At 39.8% G+C, this 22,257-nt stretch overlaps 2 protein-coding genes across 2 annotated transcripts; one reads left to right on the top strand and one right to left on the bottom strand.

Annotated features, from left to right (window-relative positions):
* The first annotated feature begins 88 nt into the window (after positions 1–88).
* Positions 89–15,045, top strand: ulk3 (unc-51 like kinase 3). Its single transcript, XM_006779743.2, has 17 exons — positions 89–173; positions 737–879; positions 1,896–2,036; positions 2,628–2,748; positions 2,975–3,070; positions 3,192–3,335; positions 4,260–4,342; positions 5,645–5,800; positions 5,968–6,073; positions 6,215–6,255; positions 6,452–6,554; positions 7,288–7,352; positions 7,680–7,758; positions 9,212–9,252; positions 11,475–11,522; positions 11,667–11,730; positions 13,889–15,045. Exons 2-17 carry the CDS (start codon positions 775–777, stop codon positions 13,903–13,905), a joined length of 1,410 nt encoding a protein of 469 aa, XP_006779806.1. The 5' UTR covers positions 89–173; positions 737–774; the 3' UTR covers positions 13,906–15,045.
* Positions 15,046–17,996: 2,951 nt separating this feature from the next.
* LOC102794735 (growth arrest-specific protein 1) lies at positions 17,997–21,368 on the bottom strand. Its single transcript, XM_006779742.3, has one exon. It carries the CDS (start codon positions 20,702–20,704, stop codon positions 19,955–19,957), a length of 750 nt encoding a protein of 249 aa, XP_006779805.1. The 5' UTR covers positions 20,705–21,368; the 3' UTR covers positions 17,997–19,954.
* Between the last annotated feature and the right edge of the window lie 889 nt (positions 21,369–22,257).

Below are 22,257 nucleotides of genomic sequence, written 5' to 3'. Positions count from 1 at the left end.
CTTTTCATAGAAAGCCATCTCTCCCTTGACTTGCAGTAACGGAGTATCAACACTAGGAGGCAGTAACATATTTTTAATACGTGTTGACGTCAGCTGCTGTACAGCATGAGACAGTCTAACAGCAGGGATGTAAACAGTACTTTCCTCATTCATATGCTGCGGCTGGCCTACAGGTTCGTGACAGATATTTCCTGGTCCATTTGTTATTTTTGTGTGAACCAGGGAACCTGTATATACTCTGTGTTTAATCCGGACATTGGTTTACTTCGAGTACATCTAGTGGCTGTGTACATACTAGCATAATGTAAAAGTGCTAAATTAGCTTGCTAGAACTTCTGAAGCTAACAGGGTAAACAGGAATGTGTGCACTTTTAAAGAAAAAAAACTGTTTACGGTTCTTTTGTGTATTAAGATGATAAATACTTGCTAGACGAGCATTCATTAGCCTGTCTGAAATTCGGCATGAATTCAGGATACAACAACCGAAAGTAAACTGAAGCTATAGTCTTCACCAAACTACTGATTTGCCTGCCTGGGTAGAGAAGAATAAGTGACGCCAACTCAATAAAATGTTTATACTATAAACATGTATTTGATAGAATATTTGAAATACGCTTTATTGCAATAGTTTTGAAGCGATATGACTGTGGTCAGACTGACGTCTTTCCATTCCTTCCCTTCGTGCTGGTTAAAATTAGGTATTTGGTATTAACAGCATATCGATCTTAAATTCCAGCTTAGATCTGTGTGGGAGAATCTCATGCTGGAGGCAACATGGCATCAACTTCCAGCTTTGCTCCTCCAAAACTGTCAGACTTTATTCTCACAGAGCGGCTGGGCAGTGGTACATATGCTACAGTCTACAAAGCCTACAGGAAGGTGAGTTAATCTGTGATATGTAAATGTGGGTATTATTAGTCATTTTGATTATATACCACACATTTTGCATTCCTAATTCTTTCTGCATTTAAGGCTCACACAGAGTATGTTATGCACTATGCATAATAATGTCAAAAAGAAAGTTTAGACAAGTGTCCATGCAACCCTGTGCATTTGATTAATTGATCATCTGCAAGTGTGAGAACTTCTAAAAAAGCTGAGGTTTTTAGAAGTGGTCACCTCAACTCTAACTGAATTTCCTGAACTCTGAGTCCTAGCCTAACGGAGGCCTAGCCTAACTCCAAAAGCCTCAGCTAGCATGTTAAATGTTCAAGTTCATGATGATAAAGTTAGAAAAAGGCTGAATAATATGGCTTGCTGAGAGGGGTTATCAGGAGAAAGGTTCTTATCTCTCAAATCAACATGGCACATAACAAATCAAAAGACTTCTGAAACAATGTCCTTTGGACAGACAAAGCCATAGTGGAGATGTTTGGCTATAATGTACAGCCCCTACTTAGCAAAAAACACAGCATATCAACACAAACACCTGCCAACTGTCAACAACATTACTGGAGTGGTAATTTGGGCTTGTTTTTCAGCCACAGGATCTCGGCACCAAAGTATTCTAGAGGAAAATGCGAGGCTATTTGACTGATAGCTAAAGCATTGCCTTAATTGGGTCACGAATGGTTGAAAAAGAAAAGAAGCAAGATTTTGGAATGGTCCAGTTAATGTCCAGAGCTCAACCCGATTTAAAAGTGTGGCAAGACCTTAAGAGAGCTGAATATAAATGAATTTCTACAAACTTCAGTTAACTAAAGCTACACTGTAAAGAAGAGTGGGCCAAAACTCTTCCATAATGTTGTGAGAAACTGTAGTCATGCAGAAAACGGTCACAAGTCATTGCTGCTGAAGTTGGTTCTGTGGACTTTTGAGTCATGGAGCGTACTTGATTTCTCAAATGACTATGCAGTCCTGTTAAAACCTTTTTTGTTTGTTTGGTTTTTTTGCAGGGGAACAGTCGAGAGGTGGTTGCAGTTAAAGTAGTTGGAAAGAAGACTCTTAACAAGGCTTCCACAGAAAATCTGCTCACAGAGATTGAAATCCTAAAGACTGTGCGCCATCCTCATATAGTGCAGCTGAAAGACTTCCAGGTAAGCTCATACACGTGTTTTAGTATAGCTGGTACTTATGCAAGGATTTTTTTGATGAGCAGAGTTTTGTGTCCCATATTATCTGTCCGGCTTTTTAATAACTGTTCATCTAGTTCAGGAATATAAGGACGGGAGCTTCTCCCAGCTGTCGTAGGGTGAGAAGCAGGATACACCCTGGACCAGTTGCAGCAATCTCCCAAAATAAAAATAAAAAAATACTGTAAATAATATTTATGGTACTTAAAAAAATCAATAAAATAGGAAAAAGGAACAGAAAGGCACTAGACCCATATTATTATATAAACTTTTCCCAGATTGAATAATAGATTGTTTTAAAACATTTTGTTATTTGCAATATTGTGTTTACTATATTTGCACCTTTTTCTACATTAATTGTTTGGATATCACTTTCTATATAATTTTCTATATAATTTCTCTCTTGTTTATGTTTTCTTCCTGTTTTCTTCTTTTTTAGCTGATATTTATGTTTTTAAAACATTAAGAAAGATATTAACAAAATAAATGTGAAATAAAGCTAATACTCTTGCTTTGACTCTGTCCCTCAGTGTCTGAACTTTTCTTTTTCATCAGTGGGATGCTGAAAATATTTACCTGATTCTTGAATGGTGTTCTGGTGGCGATCTCTCCCGCTTCATTCGCAGTCGCAGGATTTTACCTGAGAGTGTGACTCGGCGCTTCCTGCAGCAGATTGGTGGGTGATTCCCATTTCAAACAATATTGCTGAAGTTTTATGTGAATGTTTTTGATGAGAGATTTGTTTGAGAGCAATCAACATAAAGCAGGTTTTTACATACCCGTTTTAGGAAGTCTGGAAATTAAATCCAATTTGAAAACTTTTTCAGCTGTGCATACTTGTTTGTGGAATAAAATTGCATTCATATTCTATCCTGAGCTATTACATCTGTCCACAAAAACAGCTTGTGCCCTCCAGTTTCTTCACGAGCGAAATATCTCACACCTGGACTTGAAACCCCAGAATATTCTGCTCAGCGGCTCTATCCTGAAACTAGCAGGTGATCACATGCACTCACTAAACAACAAGCACGGGAAGCTAATGTTTTACTGTAAACATGCCAACTGGTAGAGAATAAACAGATAGTTTCAGATGTAATTTACTTCCTAATTTGCCCCCAGATTTTGGTTTTGCACAATACATGTCCCCATGGGACGAGCAGAGTGTCCTGAGAGGTTCTCCTCTCTACATGGCTCCTGAGATGGTGTGTCGTCGGCAGTATGACTCCAGGGTGGATCTGTGGTCTGTAGGAGTTATTCTCTATGGCAAGTACTGTGTGTTCACATATTTTATCTCTTGTGAATGTGAAATGCCATCAACATGAATAATACTTTGCTTCATTTGTCACTTGTAATGCATTTGTGTTAGATATCTTGGCAACTAATGTGGTTCTGGGTACACAGAATCTGGTGTAATCTGTCCTGTGCCATGTTGTGTGTCTCACTTCTAACAGTAATTTATAATATCTTGACACCACTATTTTTCCAGCAATAAAAGGCTAATCAGCTCACTGACCCTGCAGGCTTGAAAGAGCTCACTCAGTAGGCTAAAAGTAGAATTGAACTATTAATCATCAAGTGACAGAGTGGTGAAGAGCCCTTTATGGGTTTTTAGTGCAGTAATTGTGCAATAATATTGTAATAGCACACAGCAGTAACGTGTGCTATGGGTGTGACACTGTACAGTGCAAAATGAAAAGAATATTTTATATTATGTGCTTTTTAGAAAAGCTAAGTAGAATTAATTTAACTTTTCATTTGCACAGAATTTTTCAATAAAATCCAACATTCAAGATGTTGATTGTTTATCTATCTATCTATCTATCTATCTATCTATCTATCTATCTATCTATCTATCTATCTATCTATCTATCTATCTATCTATCTATCTATCTATCTATCTATCTATCTATCTATCTATCTATCTATCTATCTATCTATCTATCTATCTATCTATCTATCTATCTATCTATCTATCTATCTATCTATCTATCTATCTATCTATCTATCTATCTATCTATCTATCTATCTATCTATCTATCTATCTATCTATCTATCTGTGTGCAAGAGTTTATTAAGATTGCTCAGTTGAATCACTTTCTTTTTTTTTTATTATTATGAAGTACTCAGTAATTATTGCATAATTATTCTTTTGTAATAATCTACTGCCCATTGTTTTTGTGCACACAGAGGCATTGTTTGGCAGAGCACCATTTGCATCAAAGTCATATGCTGAATTAGAGGAGAAGATCAGGAGCAACCAACCTATTGAAGTAAGTTATGAGCAATCTGGTGAATGTGTTAGAAAAACTTGAATTGCACTGGTTATGAGCAAATGTGCAAATGACAATAATTATTCCAACTATGGATATAGAAACCCTGCTGAATCCTATAGTTATGTTTCTTATGTTTATAAAAATTGCTCGTCAGTATGCAAAGGCACAAATTTAAGCATTTCATTTTGTTACATTTGTACAGTATCTCCATTGTATATTGGGGTTGATCAGGTTTTCCAGATCGATATGTATCATTACATCTTCTTCAAATTAGATAGGATAGTAATAATTTCCTAACAGTAAATCTGAAATATGCTGTAGGTGGCCTGTGTAGAAAACACAACAGTTGCAAGTATTTTTCTCCCATGTACTGGATTTAACCACTAGATGGCAAACTATTCCACTCAAGAGGAACCAGCAATTGAAGCTCTACTGAAACATGACTGGTCCTCTTAAATCACCTACAACATTCAAGACAATCTGACATGTCTCTTCTAGGAAGCTGAAGAACATGACCTTTTAAATGATGAGAAATAATAAAAGATACTAGATGAATATGAGTGAAATAAACATCAAGACAGCAGCATAAGCTGTTTGTTTATTCCCTAAATAAATGTTATCCTCTCTTAGCTTCATTCCATACTTTTACTCTTCTCATCTGTCCTCTCCTGCAGTGGCTCTGTGGTCTACCCCAGAGTTTGACAAATACTGATTTAAAAGGGCAGTCTGGGACTGAAAACTGTGTTTACATATAGAAAACAAGGGCTTGTGATCTCTTAAAAAAGAGACAGAGAGAGATAATTAATTAAATGGCTTAGTAACTAATAACTCTATTTGTGTCTTTGTCCTATTTTTTGCCACATGCACAAACCACATTAGGCTTAAGATTAGAAGAATTATCAAGAAAACATGTGCTTGTTTTACCCTTTCTTTAATGGAGACAAGAAAAGGGGAAAGAGGGGCGGAATGACGTGCAGCAAAGGTCCCATGACAGTAATGAAACCCTCTGTCCAGCCTTTGTACGTGATGGACTACTGGGGCATCCGCAATCCGTGCACTTTAATGTTGGAGGACTTTCAAAACACTCGGATTCTTGAATCAAACATTAGGCTTAGACTTAATTGATTGCATTAGCACATGGCCCATTATCCAGGAATTCACACAGAGAGTTTAAAGGTCATCTTTTGACAGAAAGTAGCAACGTGAGACCAGAGGGTCTGTGGTAACAATGTGCTGTCCTTTTTCCTTGTATCGCCATGCCGATTAGATGCAATGCAATAAGGTTGTGTTTTGTATCAGCTCCCTCCTGGGGCCAGGGTATCCAAGGACTGCAGAGACCTTCTGTTGCGGCTGCTGGAGAGAAATCCAGATGCCCGGATTACCTTTGCAGAGTTCTTTACCCACCCTTTTGTGGATATGGAGCACATGCCAAGTGCAGAAAGTATAGTGAAAGCGGTAAGAGACTAGGAATATTCCAGATTTTTAAGAAACATTTTGTATGTGACTGACTTTTATACATGTGTTTGTAGGTCTGTAAACATACTTTTGCTGTGTGGTGTTAATGAATAGACGTTTGTATCCGTTTCCAATCAGTAATACCACTTTCTGTTTCTTCTTTCCAGAAAAAGCTGGTCCTACAGGCCATTCAGAAGGACCAGGAGGGGGAGAGGTCTGAGGCACTCTCGCTTTACTGCAGTGCTCTTGAGCACTTTGTCCCTGCTATTTATTGTAAGAGCAACAAGCACCTTAATATCCTGTCTATGACTTAAGGCCCACTATGATGCACTGTCTTTGTTCCAGCACAATAAACTGGCAAAGGAAACTCAATAAATGAAAAACCAACACATCTCTTTTCTTTGCCCTCCCTAGATGAAACAAATTGTCAACGTAAAGAGGCCCTCAGGCAAAAGGTAGGCCTGAAAACAGTCCTCACATTCACATGTGGATTGCCCTCTATTTTCAGTTGCTTTTTTCCCTATAATCCAGTGGCTCTCACTTGTAATGAATTCTTCTTTATGAAAACCATATGTGTGTATAGAGAGCATGAGAACCATATGTTGTGGTTGATGTAATTAAGTTAAGTCAATGTAAGCGGCCTTTCCACAGGTCAGGCAGTATGTGTCCAGAGCTGAGGAGCTGAAAGCCCTGGTAGCTTCGGACAACAGACTGAGCTTCGAGCAGGCGCGGACTTCCAGGGACATCCTCCGAGGTAAAGAAACGAAAAAGAAAAACAAAAAACGTACATCTCCGGGCAGAGGCTGAGGCACCACATGGCTCCCAAACTGGATGTAGCCTGCTGTATTTTGTTTTACATAAGCACTGTGCTTGTTAATCAATATCCTATGTTTACACCGCACATTATTACCAAGGCCACACACCAGTCTTTGCAGCCTTCATTCAAGCAACATGTCTGTGAAGTCCAGGTTCACTTAGTGCTACACTATGAATCAAACTTGAGCCTTGTTTAGCCACACACTGTGTATCATTGTTCTTTTAACTTAGATCAAATAATTGGATGTTTACTTCAAAATGGGTTTTTGTAGAATAGCAAACATGCAAAGATGAAACATGTAAAACTTTAATCAGTATTAGAAGGAAAAAAATGTTCATTTCTCTTTGTCCTGGAGATGAAACGTCTGTGAAGGTTCTCAGTCATCCAGGTCATTGTAGTCTAAAGAGCTTGGAAAGAAAAGTGTCTGGACTTATTTAGGTTTCTTGAAGACGTTTTACCTCTCATCGAGAAGCTTCTTCAGTCTGAAGCTCAAAAAATTACTCAAATATATAACTAAACCACTGTCCACAATACGGTTTGTCATAAGATACATCAACATTTCATGCTAATTTCAAAGTTCTGCATATGTTTCAGTAGAATGAGTTCCACTGTGTGTCCATCTAAATTCAACAGCAATGCAAAGTAGTTTTCTGTTTTTCTTCATTTGCAGAAATGTCTAAAGATCAGCCACGACTGCTAGCTGCTTTGGAGATGGCCTCTACTGCCATTGCTAAGGTTAGATGGGTTTATTGCTGGATGATGACATCACTGTAGTTACACATAAAGGCAAAGTGAAGTAAAGGCAATATAATGGAGAATAAGACCTAAGTGGAAGAGTAAAAAACCAAACCCTTCTCTTAGATTGATATCCAAACCACATCTTTTAAGCTCATTTGTGAACCAAACAAATGTTTGTTTGTTTTTTCAGTTTTGTGTCTGTTGTTTCAGCAGCCAACAAGAAGGGAATAAATTGTGTAGTAGTAGTGGTGGTGCTAGTTAGTTTTTAGTTACTTGATATACTGGCTTAAAGAATTTATGCCTAATTTTAACTTTCCTGTATAGGAGGAGAGTGGATCAGATGACCTTGAGGCACTGGATATGTACCAGCAGTGTTTAGGAGAACTACTGTTGGGACTAGCAGGTAGACAAATACATTTCTTTCGTTACAACATCAGTTATTCAGATTTTTATAGATGTTGTTTGCTGAGCCACTTCACCGGTTCTTAAGGTAAGCTAAAGCACCAAAGCATAGGGAATGCTGAAGTGTCACCAAAGACAATGAAACCATCTTGTAGTCCTCTATCTGGTACTTTCTCTGCACACTGAGACTGTAGCAGCTTTGTTCGTGTGTTTGCAAATATTTGGTACTAGAGAGAGAAAAATAAGAAAGATTTTGAAGAAAAATAATTTTAAAAGGCAGCTTGGCACTTAGAGTTATGTAAAGTGGAGTAATAATGAGTAGGCTAGGACTCAGAGTTCAGGAAATTCAGTTAGAGTTGAGGCTATAGCTAGGTCAAGAAATAGCTAAGGAAAAACGATCCTCAAGGGAAAGATGTTGGAGAGTGAATAAAGAGTAATTTAACTAGAATAAGAAAAGATACTAAACATGACAAAGGGTCTTTTAGAGAGGTGGATGCAAAGAAAGGGTGACTGGGGGAGAGTGAAAGGTAATCTGAAAGGGTGAAAGACAAGAGACTGTGAAACCACAGACTTGGAGAGAGATGGGGACACTTAATATGACAGACAGAGTAACAGAAGAGACTCCAGTGACTCTGTCTGTGGCCTGGCGTCCATTAGGCTGGGTTCATGAGCTCATCTGGAAGATCAGCCCAATGGAAGAGGTGGAATAGAGTGATCCAGATGTGGCTTTGAGCTGGGATGAGACCCGTGCCAGCACCCTGTGTGTGGTATGAAAGCCTTGCCATCTGCTTCCCATTCAAACAGAACACTTCACTTATTTGTGTTTACACACTGGAAACAAACAAAAACTGTTATCTCTCTAATAGACAAGAGCTCTAAGCATTCAGATACTGCTTTTGAAACCAATCTGGTCAATTAAAAAATACTGTTACTTTTTCACTTGAAATGGATATTAGTTTCTAAAGCTGTCTGAAGAAACATTTTACACGTGTAGAATAACGCTGATAGCTTTTTTTAGATTTGTTATGCTATACTGGTTTAGTTGGTTGGTGAATGCAGTCCCAACCACCTTCTCTCTCCAGTGTCAGGGAGCCTTGTTGTGGCAGAGGATACCATGAGGAGTATAGTCGGGGGAAAGGATTGGTTCTTTGACTGTTTAGGAGCTCTTTGCCACACAGCTTTCCATCATGCCTAACTACCACAGACTCCTCTTTTTACTCCTCATCTCTCTACATTTTCTGTGAGTCTTCTCTTTTGGATGGTAGTTGGTGAAAACACTGGCCTACATTAGAAACAATCTCATCTTGAACCTCACTAGTGAAATCCAGTCTTGTAGTTGACCTCTCCCAGAACAAACTAAGTAATTAGGTATTGGACTTCTCTCCTCCCTTCCTCTCCTCATTATTTTCCTCATTATTCTTATGTCTTTTTTTTTTCTCCTCTTGGTGAGCCAGCCGAGCCCCAGGGCCGCAGGAGGGAGCTGCTCCACAGCGAGGTGAGTGTGTGAGGAAGGGATTCTGGTTCAGTGCTCACAGTAGGAACGACAATCTCCTACCTCCACTGAGCCCTCAGCTGATCACCTTCCACAATACACACTCCATTACATGACCTGAAAGCATTTTTTCCACTCATCAAATACGATTTTGTTTTTGTTTTGTTTTTTGGTAAAGAACAAATAATATAATTCATCATCTGTAGTTCCTGTAACATACCCATAGATCACTGTCCACGTAGATAATTGGATATCTTGTATTACCAGTGTGTCACATGAATACTCTTTCAGAGGTACACATACTGACAAATTATCAGTTACATAAAGCTTTATTTTTTATTTTTTTGGTTTTACAATTTAAAAACTTTGCTAAAATTTAGCTAGATGTCTCATTCATAGACTATTGGTTTTTATAATCCACTTCAGTTACTGTAGAGGCTGGAAAGCCTCTGTTGCAAATGAGTAATGTCAACTTTAAAGCCAGTCAGCTAAAAATGAAATGTTTTTAAAAATGTGGGGATGTGATGAATCTAAAATGTCAAGAAGATCAGCATCCATTTATTTATTTCTAATCTTCTTGCACTTGCGAGAACCTGGGGGAATAATAGCCATGTTTTTCCAACATCCTCAACGAAGCTGAATAAAACCCTAAATTCTGCAATCCTGTAAGATTGCTTACTGTAACTTTGAGGAATTAGGATCCTGGATTCTTGCATCGATGAGGTGTTGTGTATGTCTGTTGGTAAAGCTCCGGAGTCTTTTGTTTTTGTGAAGATTGTTAATCCAGAAACTGATCCAACAACAGACAGCCATATTTCACCAACAAAGCCAAAAAAAAAGGGGGGGGGGGATTGAATGGGCCGTGTAGACCTCCCTATTTGAAGTTTTATGGGTGCTTGTCTTAAGTAAATTCAGCTGCGGCTGTAATAATCTAATGCAGCATTAGGGAGGCGAGTTTGGGGTATTAGATTGAAAGCATGTGTGTATGTGAGAACCTAAAAAAGCCAACACATGCTGCCATGGCTGGCCTCCATGTGCGTTCATATCTACTGTTGAGCACACTTTGGTCTCTCAAAGCTGTAATTCAATATTCTGGCTTCTCAGTAGTGAGTCATAGCTTGGATCTAGCTAGTGTATGTTGACATAGTGTCATTATGGCTGAGCATACATGGGATCTCTTTGTCTTGTAGCCTTTGTTGGTAATAAAATTTCTGCAAGTTATCAGCATGCCCCATATACTTTGCTTACCCGTGTAGATTTGTTCCACATTTATTGTAGTTGGTGATTAAAGGGATTGTGATTAAAGTTTTGTGGCTACATAAGGTTGGGGTCAGAGCCGGATACTAAAAACCTGTGGTCAGAATGATTATTTGGCTCCAAAGATTGGTGTTTTAAAGGGACATTATGGACGTCATCAATTTCGGTCTCCCGTCATTACGATCCTCAGATGTTTCTCCAGTAAGACCTGAGAGAGCTGGCTTTAAATTGTGACAAAGTGGGGGTACAACTAGGTATTAGGTGCAGCCAAGAACCTTCATGATCACCAAAGGACTGATTACCACAGTAAAGAGCACCCTCGAGCCTTGTGATGACAGCAGTTACCGCTTGCACGTGTGTGCCATATGAAATCTTTTCAAAAAATAGAAATACTAAGTTGCAGAGATGATTGGTTTGATCTGATTTAATTCAGGTTTTGCCAACATGCATCCAGAATTTATTGTTTGTTTGTTTGTTTGTTTACTGCACAAAAACAGCACAGTGTAGAGTAAATAATAAATAAAATACATAATACACAACAAAAAACAATTAACCATCTGTATACTTCACTTAAAGGCAATTAAGTCACAATAAAATGTTAAAAATTAGACTATATGGTCATACTGGAAGCTGTCTGAGAATTACTAGTGTTATGTAACCACAAACTACAGCTGAGGGTTGTACTATTGTGTTTTGTTTTACAGCCTTTTGATAACAAAGAAGACTTTATTGAAAAACCAGAGAAAAGGGGGATCACTGAAGTCTAGGAACTATGCATATCTGTACAATCTGTTATCTCATCTACTATGGGATGGATTATATTTTAACTAGCCAGCCTTGCTTCTGGATTCATGCTGCAGGCACAGTTAAAATCCTGAGTAGAAAACATGTTTAAAATGAAAGCCACTGTGCCTGTGTTGTAACTGTGTATCTGTTACCAAATTTATTGGAATTTTGTATCTCATCAGATTAAAAGCCTCATGAGCAGAGCTGAATACCTCAAAAAGCATATTAAGGTAAGCATGCACTCCTTCAGCGTACATTCAAGTGAAGGAGAAGAAAGACCCCAGACTGTATGAGAAAAAAATTGATTTACCAAAAAAAAAAAAAAAAAAAACAGAGGCAAGGATCTTAAGATACATGTTTTGTTAATTTTTCAGATGCAGGAGACTCAGAGGGACGTTTCTCTGGATCGAGAATCTCTCGCAGAATCCGTCAGAAGTTGTGAGTCTCCCTGTTGTGTTGTGTAATCATTACTTTGCTCGTAAAATGTGTTTTTACTTTTTTGATTTTACCTTGCAGCCATTCTGATAAGTAGCTACAGTATATGTAGTGTTAGTGAGGGGATGTGGTGGAAGTTGCTGTAGGTGAGGAACACACATCTCAAGTTGCAATGAAATGTCCTTTCACTGAAGTTTTTTCCACTAGTAAAATATGAGCCATTCTGTTGCTGCTCTGGCCGCCCTGCTGGGCTCCCTGACTCTTTCAATTTATTTCCATGCAGCCCTGTCCTCCCATATAGCCTATATTGTGAAAGTGAGACATATTCAAAGAAAAAAATAATAACTTTAAAAAATCTAAACTCGAAACTTCTATTTAAGGGTTGCTTTTTGTTCCTTTAGTGTCGCTACATGTCAAACATCTCCACTGTAACAACCAGTGTATCATTAATGGAAAGTTAAGTTTTAATATCTGCAAATTTCCGTAGTGGTAACCTTTGTAGACAAAACCTAATTCCTCGTATTTTCTAAGCTCTGCTCCTAGATGGATAGTAAATACTTAAAGTTGGGACAATATCCTGTTCTCCGCTAGGGATTCCTGGGGAGTTATGAATTTAACAAAGAAAAAAAGACAGGAACGGGGGAAGGCAACTGATGACTCTAGAGGCCGTTTAAGTTTCATGAAGAATGTGGCTTCTTATTCTGCTGGTGTTATTTTAATAAAACCACACCACAGTCAGCCTGGCTGGCACTAATCCAACAGCAGCTGTAGTAGAGAGGGTCGCAGCTACGCCCAAGTCTGTCTGGTGACCTTAGACTACACCAACATAAGCATAACCAACTTTTGCTGAGATCTCAGATCTCTAAAATCCTCTAAAAATTCACATGTCAGACTGTCTTGGTAGTCCATGTACAGTACCTTCCCCTTACAAGCCTGGAGCCCTGAATATTTAAACTGGCATCATATGCATGATCAGTGTAGCCCAGCAGGGGATAGAAGGGAAGGTCTTGGCAGATGAATATCTGATAACTCCATTTACATAAAGGTTTATTTATGGAAAAGGACTGGGCATGTTCTGTTTAGCTCATGCAGCAACAAACAGTAAAAGAGGACTCGCATCGCCTCCAAGGTCACAATTTAGTGTGTTTACAAAATTAATTATATTTTATCAGTGTCAGTGGCTGTTTGTACTGGCTTTGTTCAAAGATGAGTTGGTTTAGAGCTGTAACACCTCAGAAGAAGCTTAAATTATTTCCTATAACAAAGCTTCTTTTGTTACCCTGATGCAGAAAATGTCAGCAAGAAAAAAAAATACAGAAACAAGTATAAGCAATTGGATTTTCATGGAAAAATCTGAAACATGGGGATCATGCCAGAAATCCGATGCAGGCCTAATAAGCGTAGAGTACATTTTCTTCTAAATGCAGATGATTATTAGTTTCTGTCACTGCTATAACATCAGTATTAAAAACACAAGAGTATACATATACTGCAAACTACAGATACGATTTGGTGGGATGCCAGTCTGTCTATGCTGGAGAGTGGACAGGAGACAACACACTAAAGCACTTTTCACACATGCACTGCAGCCCTGGACTCTCCTAAGTATTACCTAACAGAGACGCATGTGAGGACTTGAATATCTGATGCAGTCAATTCGGACATTAGCTGGTCTTTAATCTGCCTGTACTTTCATTAAAGTTTCACAATTGAATTTAGATTCAGAAAACTGATTGATGAAGTGATATCTACGTAGTGTAACGGCGATTGCTAATTATGCAGTGGCACAGACAGAACACCCGGGCTGCTGATGTGCACTTCTGTACACAGCAGGAGAAGGAGAAAGACATCACATTTAAACTCATAAGTAGTAACACAAACGCGCATTAAGTTACATAATTAATTTATAAATAAACTTTAAATGTTTATAAAGCGATGTTTTTATAAAAATGTTGAAGATGTTTAGTCTAACACACCGTTTTCCTTTAATCAGTCGAAATGAATAACATAAAAGTTTCCTAAGCAACTCTGGAAAATATTCTTCATCTTTTTGGATGCCAGATGTGTTTACCGAACCCTTAGAGAATAATTATTTCAAATGTTGTAGGAAATGTGTTGTAATCTTGAAAAAGTGGAGCTTGACACATTTCTGTCTTCTCAGCCTGCTGTTTGCAGTAAACATGACAGCCACCGTGGGAAGACTGGAACTCCTCTGCTGTCTGTCAGTGTACAGGTTGGACACAGAGCCTTCACCTGACCAGCTTTCTGCTGTAGCCAAATCGCACCACATCCTAACCAACTGAGTACACTATCTGGGTGGGATATTGCACTTGCCAGCCAAATGTGGTCAATGTTTTGGCTGATGCTGTAAAGTTTTTACATGAAATGATTGGACAGGTAGTGAACTTCTGTTTATTATTTTTCAGGGGAAAAAAAAGTTGACTGGTAAGAAATTCTTGAATTTTGGATTTGCACACTGCTGAATGTGAAAGTTCCCTGTTCTTTACACTGTTGTTGCCCTGCTTAGCCCGAATCCCCTCCTACTGACACACCATTGATATGTAAATGGTGGACAGCTTGTATGACAATACAACACTGTCACGGCAAAACGCAACTGGCACTGTTGCATTTTGGTTTGGTGCAGAACATTCAAATGTATTTGAAGTTTAACTAAACCTGCGAAAGACTGAAAATACAAATAAGCCAGAGCTGTGACATTAAGATGTTTCAAAAGCATTTTCAGCAAATAGTATAGATGATAAATGTACAATATATGATATAGAGGCCTGTACAAACATGTACATACTCCTCCGCACCCCCTTTTCCCCCCACTGCCTTTACTGTGGGTGAACCACAGGCTCACCATACTCTCTCCACTGATGAAGTTCTCTCCACCGCTATGAGGGGAAAACTGGAGAGGTGCGGCCTCTGCCTTATTTACACTAGGCATGCATTTTCTTAGGTTTGGCACTGGCTTTATATTTGAGGGATATACTGAGTTGTGGAGTTCAAGTAAAGCCTTCATAACTGGGCCTCTGTGAAACGGTAAAAAACTTAATAGATGGTGGCAAGCCAATGATCCTCGCTGTTGTAGGTCTTCACGGACCGTTTAGATTTCATTTATTTGAATATTCCAAAAGGGAGCTTTAATAGAATTATCAAAAATATTATACTGTATGTTTGTTTGCAAGATTTTCATTCTGCTGCACTGTTTCATTATTTAATTTCTTTATACATTGTGAATTTTAATATGTATTTATTAAATGACAAATCACAAATGACAGTTCTGTCTCAAAATAAAATCACAATCTTTAAAAATTGTGCAGTCTGAAGTTTTGTCAGCAGCACGTCGCAAACGCTCATTTTTCAGAATCTTTGCAAAGATTTATTTGTCTTCGTGTGAACAGCGCTCCTGGTTCCTCGCCACCGTCATCATCTGGAAGTGCGCTCTGTAGAAACAGCTGGCTCGTGTCCACGAGGGGTGGAGACAGGGAGGCAGGGAAGGGGAAAGTAAGAATACTTGTTAATAATATGATTCATGAGATGAGACAACAGATTCAATAAAATGTCACAAAAACTGGAGAATTGGAGAATGGTGAGGAATTTATTTCATCTGCATAATCTCTTTTGCCAAGAATGCTTATGTCAGTTGAAGACCTAACATGATAGATCCACATTTTTATTCTGTGAAGCTTTGGCTTACTGTTATCTTTTTTGGAAAAGTAAAATGTACACACAAAGATCACTTAGTTTGTCCCACTCACCACCAAAATAAGATTTTTGCCTCTTTGGGGGGAAAACAAGGCCTGTCTTACAAAGTGAAAGTTCGGAGTTTGAAAGATGTGTTTACCACACAGTACTGCTCCATTAATGGAAATGTATGATTCTGTGTGTGTGTTTTTAATTTATGCTAAACTCTAAAAGCCAATATATTTTGATTTCCACAGTTCTTTGATTATTCTTTTTTTATTTCTGTCACGTTCACTTTTTCCAACTTATTTCCAATATTAAATTGCCCATTTAAAAACTGGATCAGTAGATCAAAAGACAACAAAGTTTTGTGAAAATCGGAAAGAGATGTATTTTGATATCTTAAAAAACTGCAGCTGTGGTTGTCATAGGTTTACGAGCGGTCTTCAGAACCAGGACTCAGATTAATGTTTGTTTTCTGTGCTCTCATTTAGCTAATAACAATCACCTGGTCATGCCAGGTGTAAATCAGTACCAGACCGTATGGTTAGAGCAGAAACAGCATGGCCCCAAAGCAACGGGATGAAGAACCATTGGGTGATGAGTTTGTGGCTGTGCTATGGAGGGGGCTGTAATTGGCTGTCGGTGCCCGTGGTGCTGGCTCCGTTTCTTTGCTTTAATCATAGCGCGAGCATGTTGCTGCCAGGAAAACTTTGGATGCAATTTTGACCCTTGTGCTTGCTTTGTTGTTTCTGGGAGTACTGCCAATTTATATTGCCTTCTTAAAAAGTCTGCTGAATAACCTTACAGTAATGCAGCCCAGAATGGGAGCTTCTTAGATGGAAAACTTATCCCACCACCCCTCCTCCAAAACATCACCGATCCTCCTCTCCTAAACCACGACCTACAGCATTGTGGCTTCGATCAGTCTCCATATTCCCTTCCTCCCTCTCTTTTTCTGTTGGTACTGTTAAAGCCACACACGAGTAGTGCTGGTATCACTGTTGCCTATAAAGAGGGGTTTGTATGTTCTGGTTCCTAAGGAGCTGGGTGACCTTCACTCCATCATCCCTCTACATAGAGAGCAGGTCGGCTAGTTGCTATGGCTCCATGGCTGTCATGAATGGAACATTGTATGCGTGTGACATAAGAACCTCCCAAATCCATGGGTCACCCCACTTTGGAGTTGGGGGAACAGGGGGGTTTGTTTTAAAGAAATGTTGAATAAAGATAATTTAGAAAATGGGCTCCAGCACACTGCTCCCTCTGTAACCCCACCCCCCATTCTCCTCCACACACAATCCCCAAGGCTCCTCTGTGCATGTTTGTTTTGACTTTGCTCCCAGAATTGGGGGGACAGGGTGTTTTTTTTTGGAGGACTTTAAGATGCATGGCAGTGGTTAAGACCGACTGAACCAAAGACAGTCTAACTACATGAGACGGAGTCGTGCTATATTGTAGCTGTAGGCTGCATTGTTTCTCTATCTCGCTGTTTTTATGACAGCAGACAGTTGGACCTACTTGGGAATTCCTGTGGTTTACAAAAGAAAAAAAGAAAAAAATCAGTAAAGGCTGTGTAGAAGTTCTCTCCAGGCTTGGAGATGTTACTGAAATTTGCCACCTGTTAGCTCAAGTAACAAACTTCCAAAACGTAATTACTCAACAAATGTAGGTCTGTTTTGTCACACAAGTATAGTGGAAAAACTTTACTCCTCAGTTTATTCCTTTTTTGTTTGTCCCACTGCTCGTACCATTTGGACATGACTAAAGTAACATTTGCAGAACAGGTGTGCAGCTCAGCTCACACCTAACTGCTAATGCTAATGATCATTTCACAGTTTGTTAATGACTTGCAAATACCTCAGTAACTGTGGAGGAAGCACCAAATGGTGGCTTGCGCTGAAGTAGTTCATTATATTTTCGGTCATTAGCAAAGTCACACTGACACCGGGAAAGTTTGAAGGTATGATAATGCTTTCCAGTATCAGCTTAGCTGCTTTTCTCTACCTTTTTCCTTTTAAAGGCTAGGTGCTTTACATCTACGTAACTACCAAAATAAAATAGTGAAACTTTAATGTGAAGAAATATGATTAAAATATAATAAGTGCTAGTATGTGAAGGTTTACACATTATAGCCACTTCAATGCAGATTTGGCTCATGCCACATATACCACTGAAATATCTAGACACTTTTGGATGCTCCCTTATTTCCCAAGGGGTTGCCACAACGGATGAATCTGCATGTTTGATTTGGCACTGATTTTATCCCGGATGCCCTTCCTTTTCCCTTTTATCCAGCTTTGGGACTAGCATTAAGTACATTAGCTTGTGAGCCCCTGAGACTGAGTTTGTTTCCTCTGAGTGTTGGACCGCAGATCTTTTGTGTGTAAGGTGAATGGGTTGAAAACTACCACATGGATCCTCTAAACTACTTTTTAAAAAGTATTATCATTAAATATGCACATACAGTCATGAATGCTCCACTGACTTTGAGGTAATGTACGATCACCAAAATATGACAGGGAAATGATGTAAAAATCAAGCACACATTGGTTAAAAGTTCAACATTATTTATTCCTTTTTATTCTTGGGCTACATTAGGTCATATATGTATTATAAAACGCATCCTCCAGTTTGGAGGAAGGAAGACGTGCTGAAGTGTTTACTGCTATGTTCCCAAAAAATGAGAGGAAACATTGAAAACTACATCCAAAAAACAGGTTTTGTGAACAAACTTTGAGCTACATTTGTTTATATTAAAAGCATTTAAGCAACACTTGTTTTACTGCATATGACGGTAAAATATATACACATTCTTCATACTATAGCTTCATAATTTAACACTTAACATTCATTGTTTAAGACTGCATTTCAAGTGGCAAAGACACAAACTGGCAGCTTCAGAAAAAGTGATCAAAACTAACAAAAACTTTGTTTTTAATTTTCCCTTTTTTCAGCATAACGTGGAAGTAAGAAGTCAGACTGAAAATCTGCTGGTTTCAGTCCCTGGACCTGCAAACAGGTAAAATTAACCACGCAGCAGCTGTTCAAAGCAATGTGTGCAAGTACAAATATGAATGTGATGTTTTATTCTGACGTTTTCAGCCTCGAAACACACAAAAGACTTCAAAGTACAATTACTGAGGAAAGGATCCCCAACATGAAAATGTAAAAGTTGTAAAAATCTCATATTATTAATTTGAGTTTATCTTTGTGTGTGTGTGTGTGTCATTTAGAAAATAACTGGGTAAAATCATTTAATTTAAAAGTATCCTGACAAATGTATCCTGACAAAATGAAGTAAGAAACACTTTCAACTTCAAGCCAACCTGTGTGACATAAAATAAGGAACATATAAGGAATTATAACTATATTTGCTCACAGTGAACAACAAGACTACTTCTTGATGTTTTGTTTACCACTTACTGCATTGCTGCTTTAGTGTTGCTCGGTGTTACTTTAGATGTTTTGTCCAGCAAAATTTGTTTAGTTCATAAAACCTGACTTTAAGAACTCACCCTTAACTTGCACAGTTTGTTACATATATGTGGCTTAAATCCAACATTGTGCTTTGGAAAAAGAAAGCAAAGCACTGTCAGACCACCTGTAGATGTGAGCAGTCTTGTGGACAAACTGTAGATGTTGTACGCTGACTTGTTCGCTCCAGCAGCTGGCAGTTGTTCCTGGAGTGTAGCAGCAGTGTGAAAGCAGTAATAAAGATAGGGGTCTCCTTAGAGGCCTCAAATGGGGTAGGCAGTAGAATGGAGGAAGAAGGGGGTGAGGGTGGTCTCAGGAAAAGTTCAATAAAACAATCTCAAATGGGGGAGGGGAACAAGGCAGAGTGCTGGAGAGGCGCTTCAGTTAATTTAAGTACTTGATCACACACCCTTGCCTGTCCTCTCACTGTTCCTACAAATATTTGAAGTGTGGCTGTTGCAACAATGAAAAGGCCCCTGAAATAGAGAGCAGAGCAAATAGAGACTGGATGGGTCCAATGTTTGTCCAAGGTCTTAATAAGGCCACACTTCAAGTACCATTGAAAGCAAACCAAATAAACAGGAGCTGTTTGAGGGCAAACAAAGTGGCCGTGCGCTTGAACAAAATACGGTCTGCTTAATTTCCTCTCACTGCCACATGAAAATGTTTTTGATATTTTTGACAAAAGCTTTCTTTTAACTTAAACAGGTGGGGAATTTTAACTCGGAAAACTAAAAGGAGCACGTACAGTATACAAATTGAAAGGAAATACTTCCTGAGTGAGATGTGCGTGGAGAATTACTAAGGTTGTGGAAATTTTACACAAACCATTACAGTGCTCTCTGTCACCATGAAACTAACACGAGATGTCTGAGGGGCCCAGGGACGAAAAAATAACTTTTCTCATCCTGCAGACCTGAATTCAAGTCCTCTGCCAGCAAAGCATCACCCACTCAAGTGTCTTTGAGAAAGTTACTAAGTCCTTATTAAATTAAATACGGGATAATTTTACTTTTGTACAGTACATTTTATTCATAAAACTGTAAAAATACCCATCCCCTCAGTATAATATCCGTGCTGTAAGAAGACACAAGGGCAACACGCCTCTGGATAAGCTCTGAGAAGCAGAGGAGTTTTCACTAAAATCCACCTCTTTGTCATTTTTAGAGTAATCGTCTTCGTATGGATCTTCATAATCTTTAGTCGGGTCTGAAACAACGCTGTGGTCTCCAATGGAGCAAAGTTTGCTCATGTTCTCCTTGACCACTTCACAAAAAGGCCTCTCCACTCCATCGCAAATGCAGCGGTTCAGAAGCATGCCGTTTGGGATGAACAGCATCTGCTGAATGGTGGCTTTACACTTGGAGGAGCACTTCCGGCCATTGAACAGCTGCCCGCAGTATGACAAGTAGGCTGTGAGGGAGGTGTGGCAGTTGCTGTCTTCCTCGCAGCGCTGCCGGGCCTCCATGCACCCTATACCTCCGGCGTCCTTCGGGTGTCTCCGGGGCAGGCACGGCTCTATGGCCCGCTTGGCGTCGAGGCAGTCCAGATCTTGAGCGCAGTCGCAGGTCTCCAGATCTGGCCCACTGCGGGTGTGGTTCAGCCTTATCAGCGCGCTGATGCAGTGGCTGGGGCATTGCTTTCTAGTTCCTTTGATGTTACCTTCACATGCTGTCATGTATTGATTGTATGCAAGTTCGCACTCGGGTTCGTCGTGGCACCGGAGAAGCGCCTGCCAGCATATTAGCTGTGCATCCAAGGCCACCAGCACCCACGGGAGAAGTGCCAGGGCGCTGCACCAACATTTCATGCTTGGATGGAGTTGTAGTTCGGTGACGTGCACTTTCTCCACCAGCACATTAGGATCAGAGCGACTCGGGCACAGAAACTTTCACACTGAAGTTCATACAAGTTTTCTTACAAGTTTTCTTTTCAGAGTTTTCGCAACAAACAACCTGTTACCAGCGCAGCTCTTTCAAAAATTCTCCACTCACTTTTGCACCTTGGATGAGTTTGGCTCCTCCCGGTGAGATTCGCAACAGTAGAAGTCAGGATCTGACTCAGGGGATTCACCACGCGTAGTTGCAAGAAACGGAAAAGTCATTCCGGGAAGCATGTCCGTTCAAAAACGAGAAATCCAAACTCCAAAGTGCAGTCTGTCGCCGCATCACCGGTGCAAATCTGAGGTGGCCACTGAAACGCGCCATTGGGCTATCCAAAGTTTACAACTCTAACTACAATTAATGTACACAACTCAGATACTACACTAGAACTCATCTCTCCTGCCATTGCTAGTTTCGATTCTTCCCAGCGCTACTACTTTTAACTTCCATCCACGCACTCATTCCAAACTTGTTGTTTTGTTTTTTTAGTTGAGAGCTATTTCTCTCAGTCCCATTTTGTCCCGCTATGTGCGTCTTTGTCCTTCTTCTGGCTGTTACGCTTCACGGTCCGCCGAGCATTTCCCCACAACACCCCTCCTCCACGAAAAAAAAGAAAGAAAAAGTCGCGCCTTTCCCTCCCCTTCTCTGGTTTACAATCCTGGCCACCGATTGGTCGTCACTGAGGAGTCAGCCGTGGGACCCATTTCCAGGCCTACAGCAGCACACCTCTGAGCACAAATCCTCTCAGTATATGACGAGATAGGCTGGATGAAACTGTTTATAATTTTCCTTGTATGAAACCCAGGATCTGTGTGGTCCTCCTGTAGCAAAACATAAGTGAAAGGGAGAGGCAGGCAGGGGGAGCTTGCAAAATGCATTCCTTTGCAAGAAGCTCACATCTGCAACTTCACTGCTCCAAATTTCAGCGAAGAAAAACAAATCTGTTCCTCCGGAGCAAGGAGAAACCTCAGTGATGGCTTCCTCGCCGATGAGGATTTTCACTTAAAGGTTCTCGCTAATTGTCTCCCTCCCTCGTCTCCCCATTCTGCAGAGTTTTTAAGCCTCGATTGATAGAGGAGAAAGGGAGAGAATAGTATTTTCTGGCCCGTTTCACCCTAATTGTGTCAGATTGGCCATGCGGTGGCCCAGTGTCTTTCCAGCCTGAAGATTGTTCACGCACTGCAGCCTATCAATAGAGGGGTTCAGCATCAATATATTTTACAGCTATTCCCTTTCACACCACACTTGAAAACTACCAATAGCCCAGGCGTTCCTGCCATTGAAATGGAAACGAACTTTTCTAGCTTCAGGTCTGCCCTCACAGAGGGGCTGTGCCAGTTTTGCACAAACCACACAGAGCAGATGGGTGCCCAAACTGAAATCTGCAAGAATGCAAAAGAATTGATAACATGCTGGTAATTATTGTAGCTCTGTGTCTTTAACAGGGACAGAGTCAGCACTGGAACTGCAAGTAACACTT

This window comes from Neolamprologus brichardi, chromosome 1 (genome assembly GCF_056152115.1).
Source record: "Neolamprologus brichardi isolate AB-2024 chromosome 1, ASM5615211v1, whole genome shotgun sequence".
Lineage (NCBI taxonomy): Eukaryota > Metazoa > Chordata > Actinopteri > Cichliformes > Cichlidae > Neolamprologus > Neolamprologus brichardi.
This window is presented reverse-complemented; position numbering and strand designations above follow the sequence as displayed.

Coding starts and splice junctions, on each gene's coding strand:
- ulk3 (XM_006779743.2), top strand. CDS start 775: ATGGCATCAACTTCCAGCTTTGCTCCTCCAAAACTGTCAGACTTTATT. Junction 2,037..2,627: donor TGCAGCTGAAAGACTTCCAG/GTAAGCTCATAC, acceptor CTTTTTCATCAG/TGGGATGCTGAAAATATTTA. Junction 3,336..4,259: donor TGTAGGAGTTATTCTCTATG/GCAAGTACTGTG, acceptor TTGTGCACACAG/AGGCATTGTTTGGCAGAGCA.
- LOC102794735 (XM_006779742.3), bottom strand. CDS start 20,704: ATGAAATGTTGGTGCAGCGCCCTGGCACTTCTCCCGTGGGTGCTGGTG.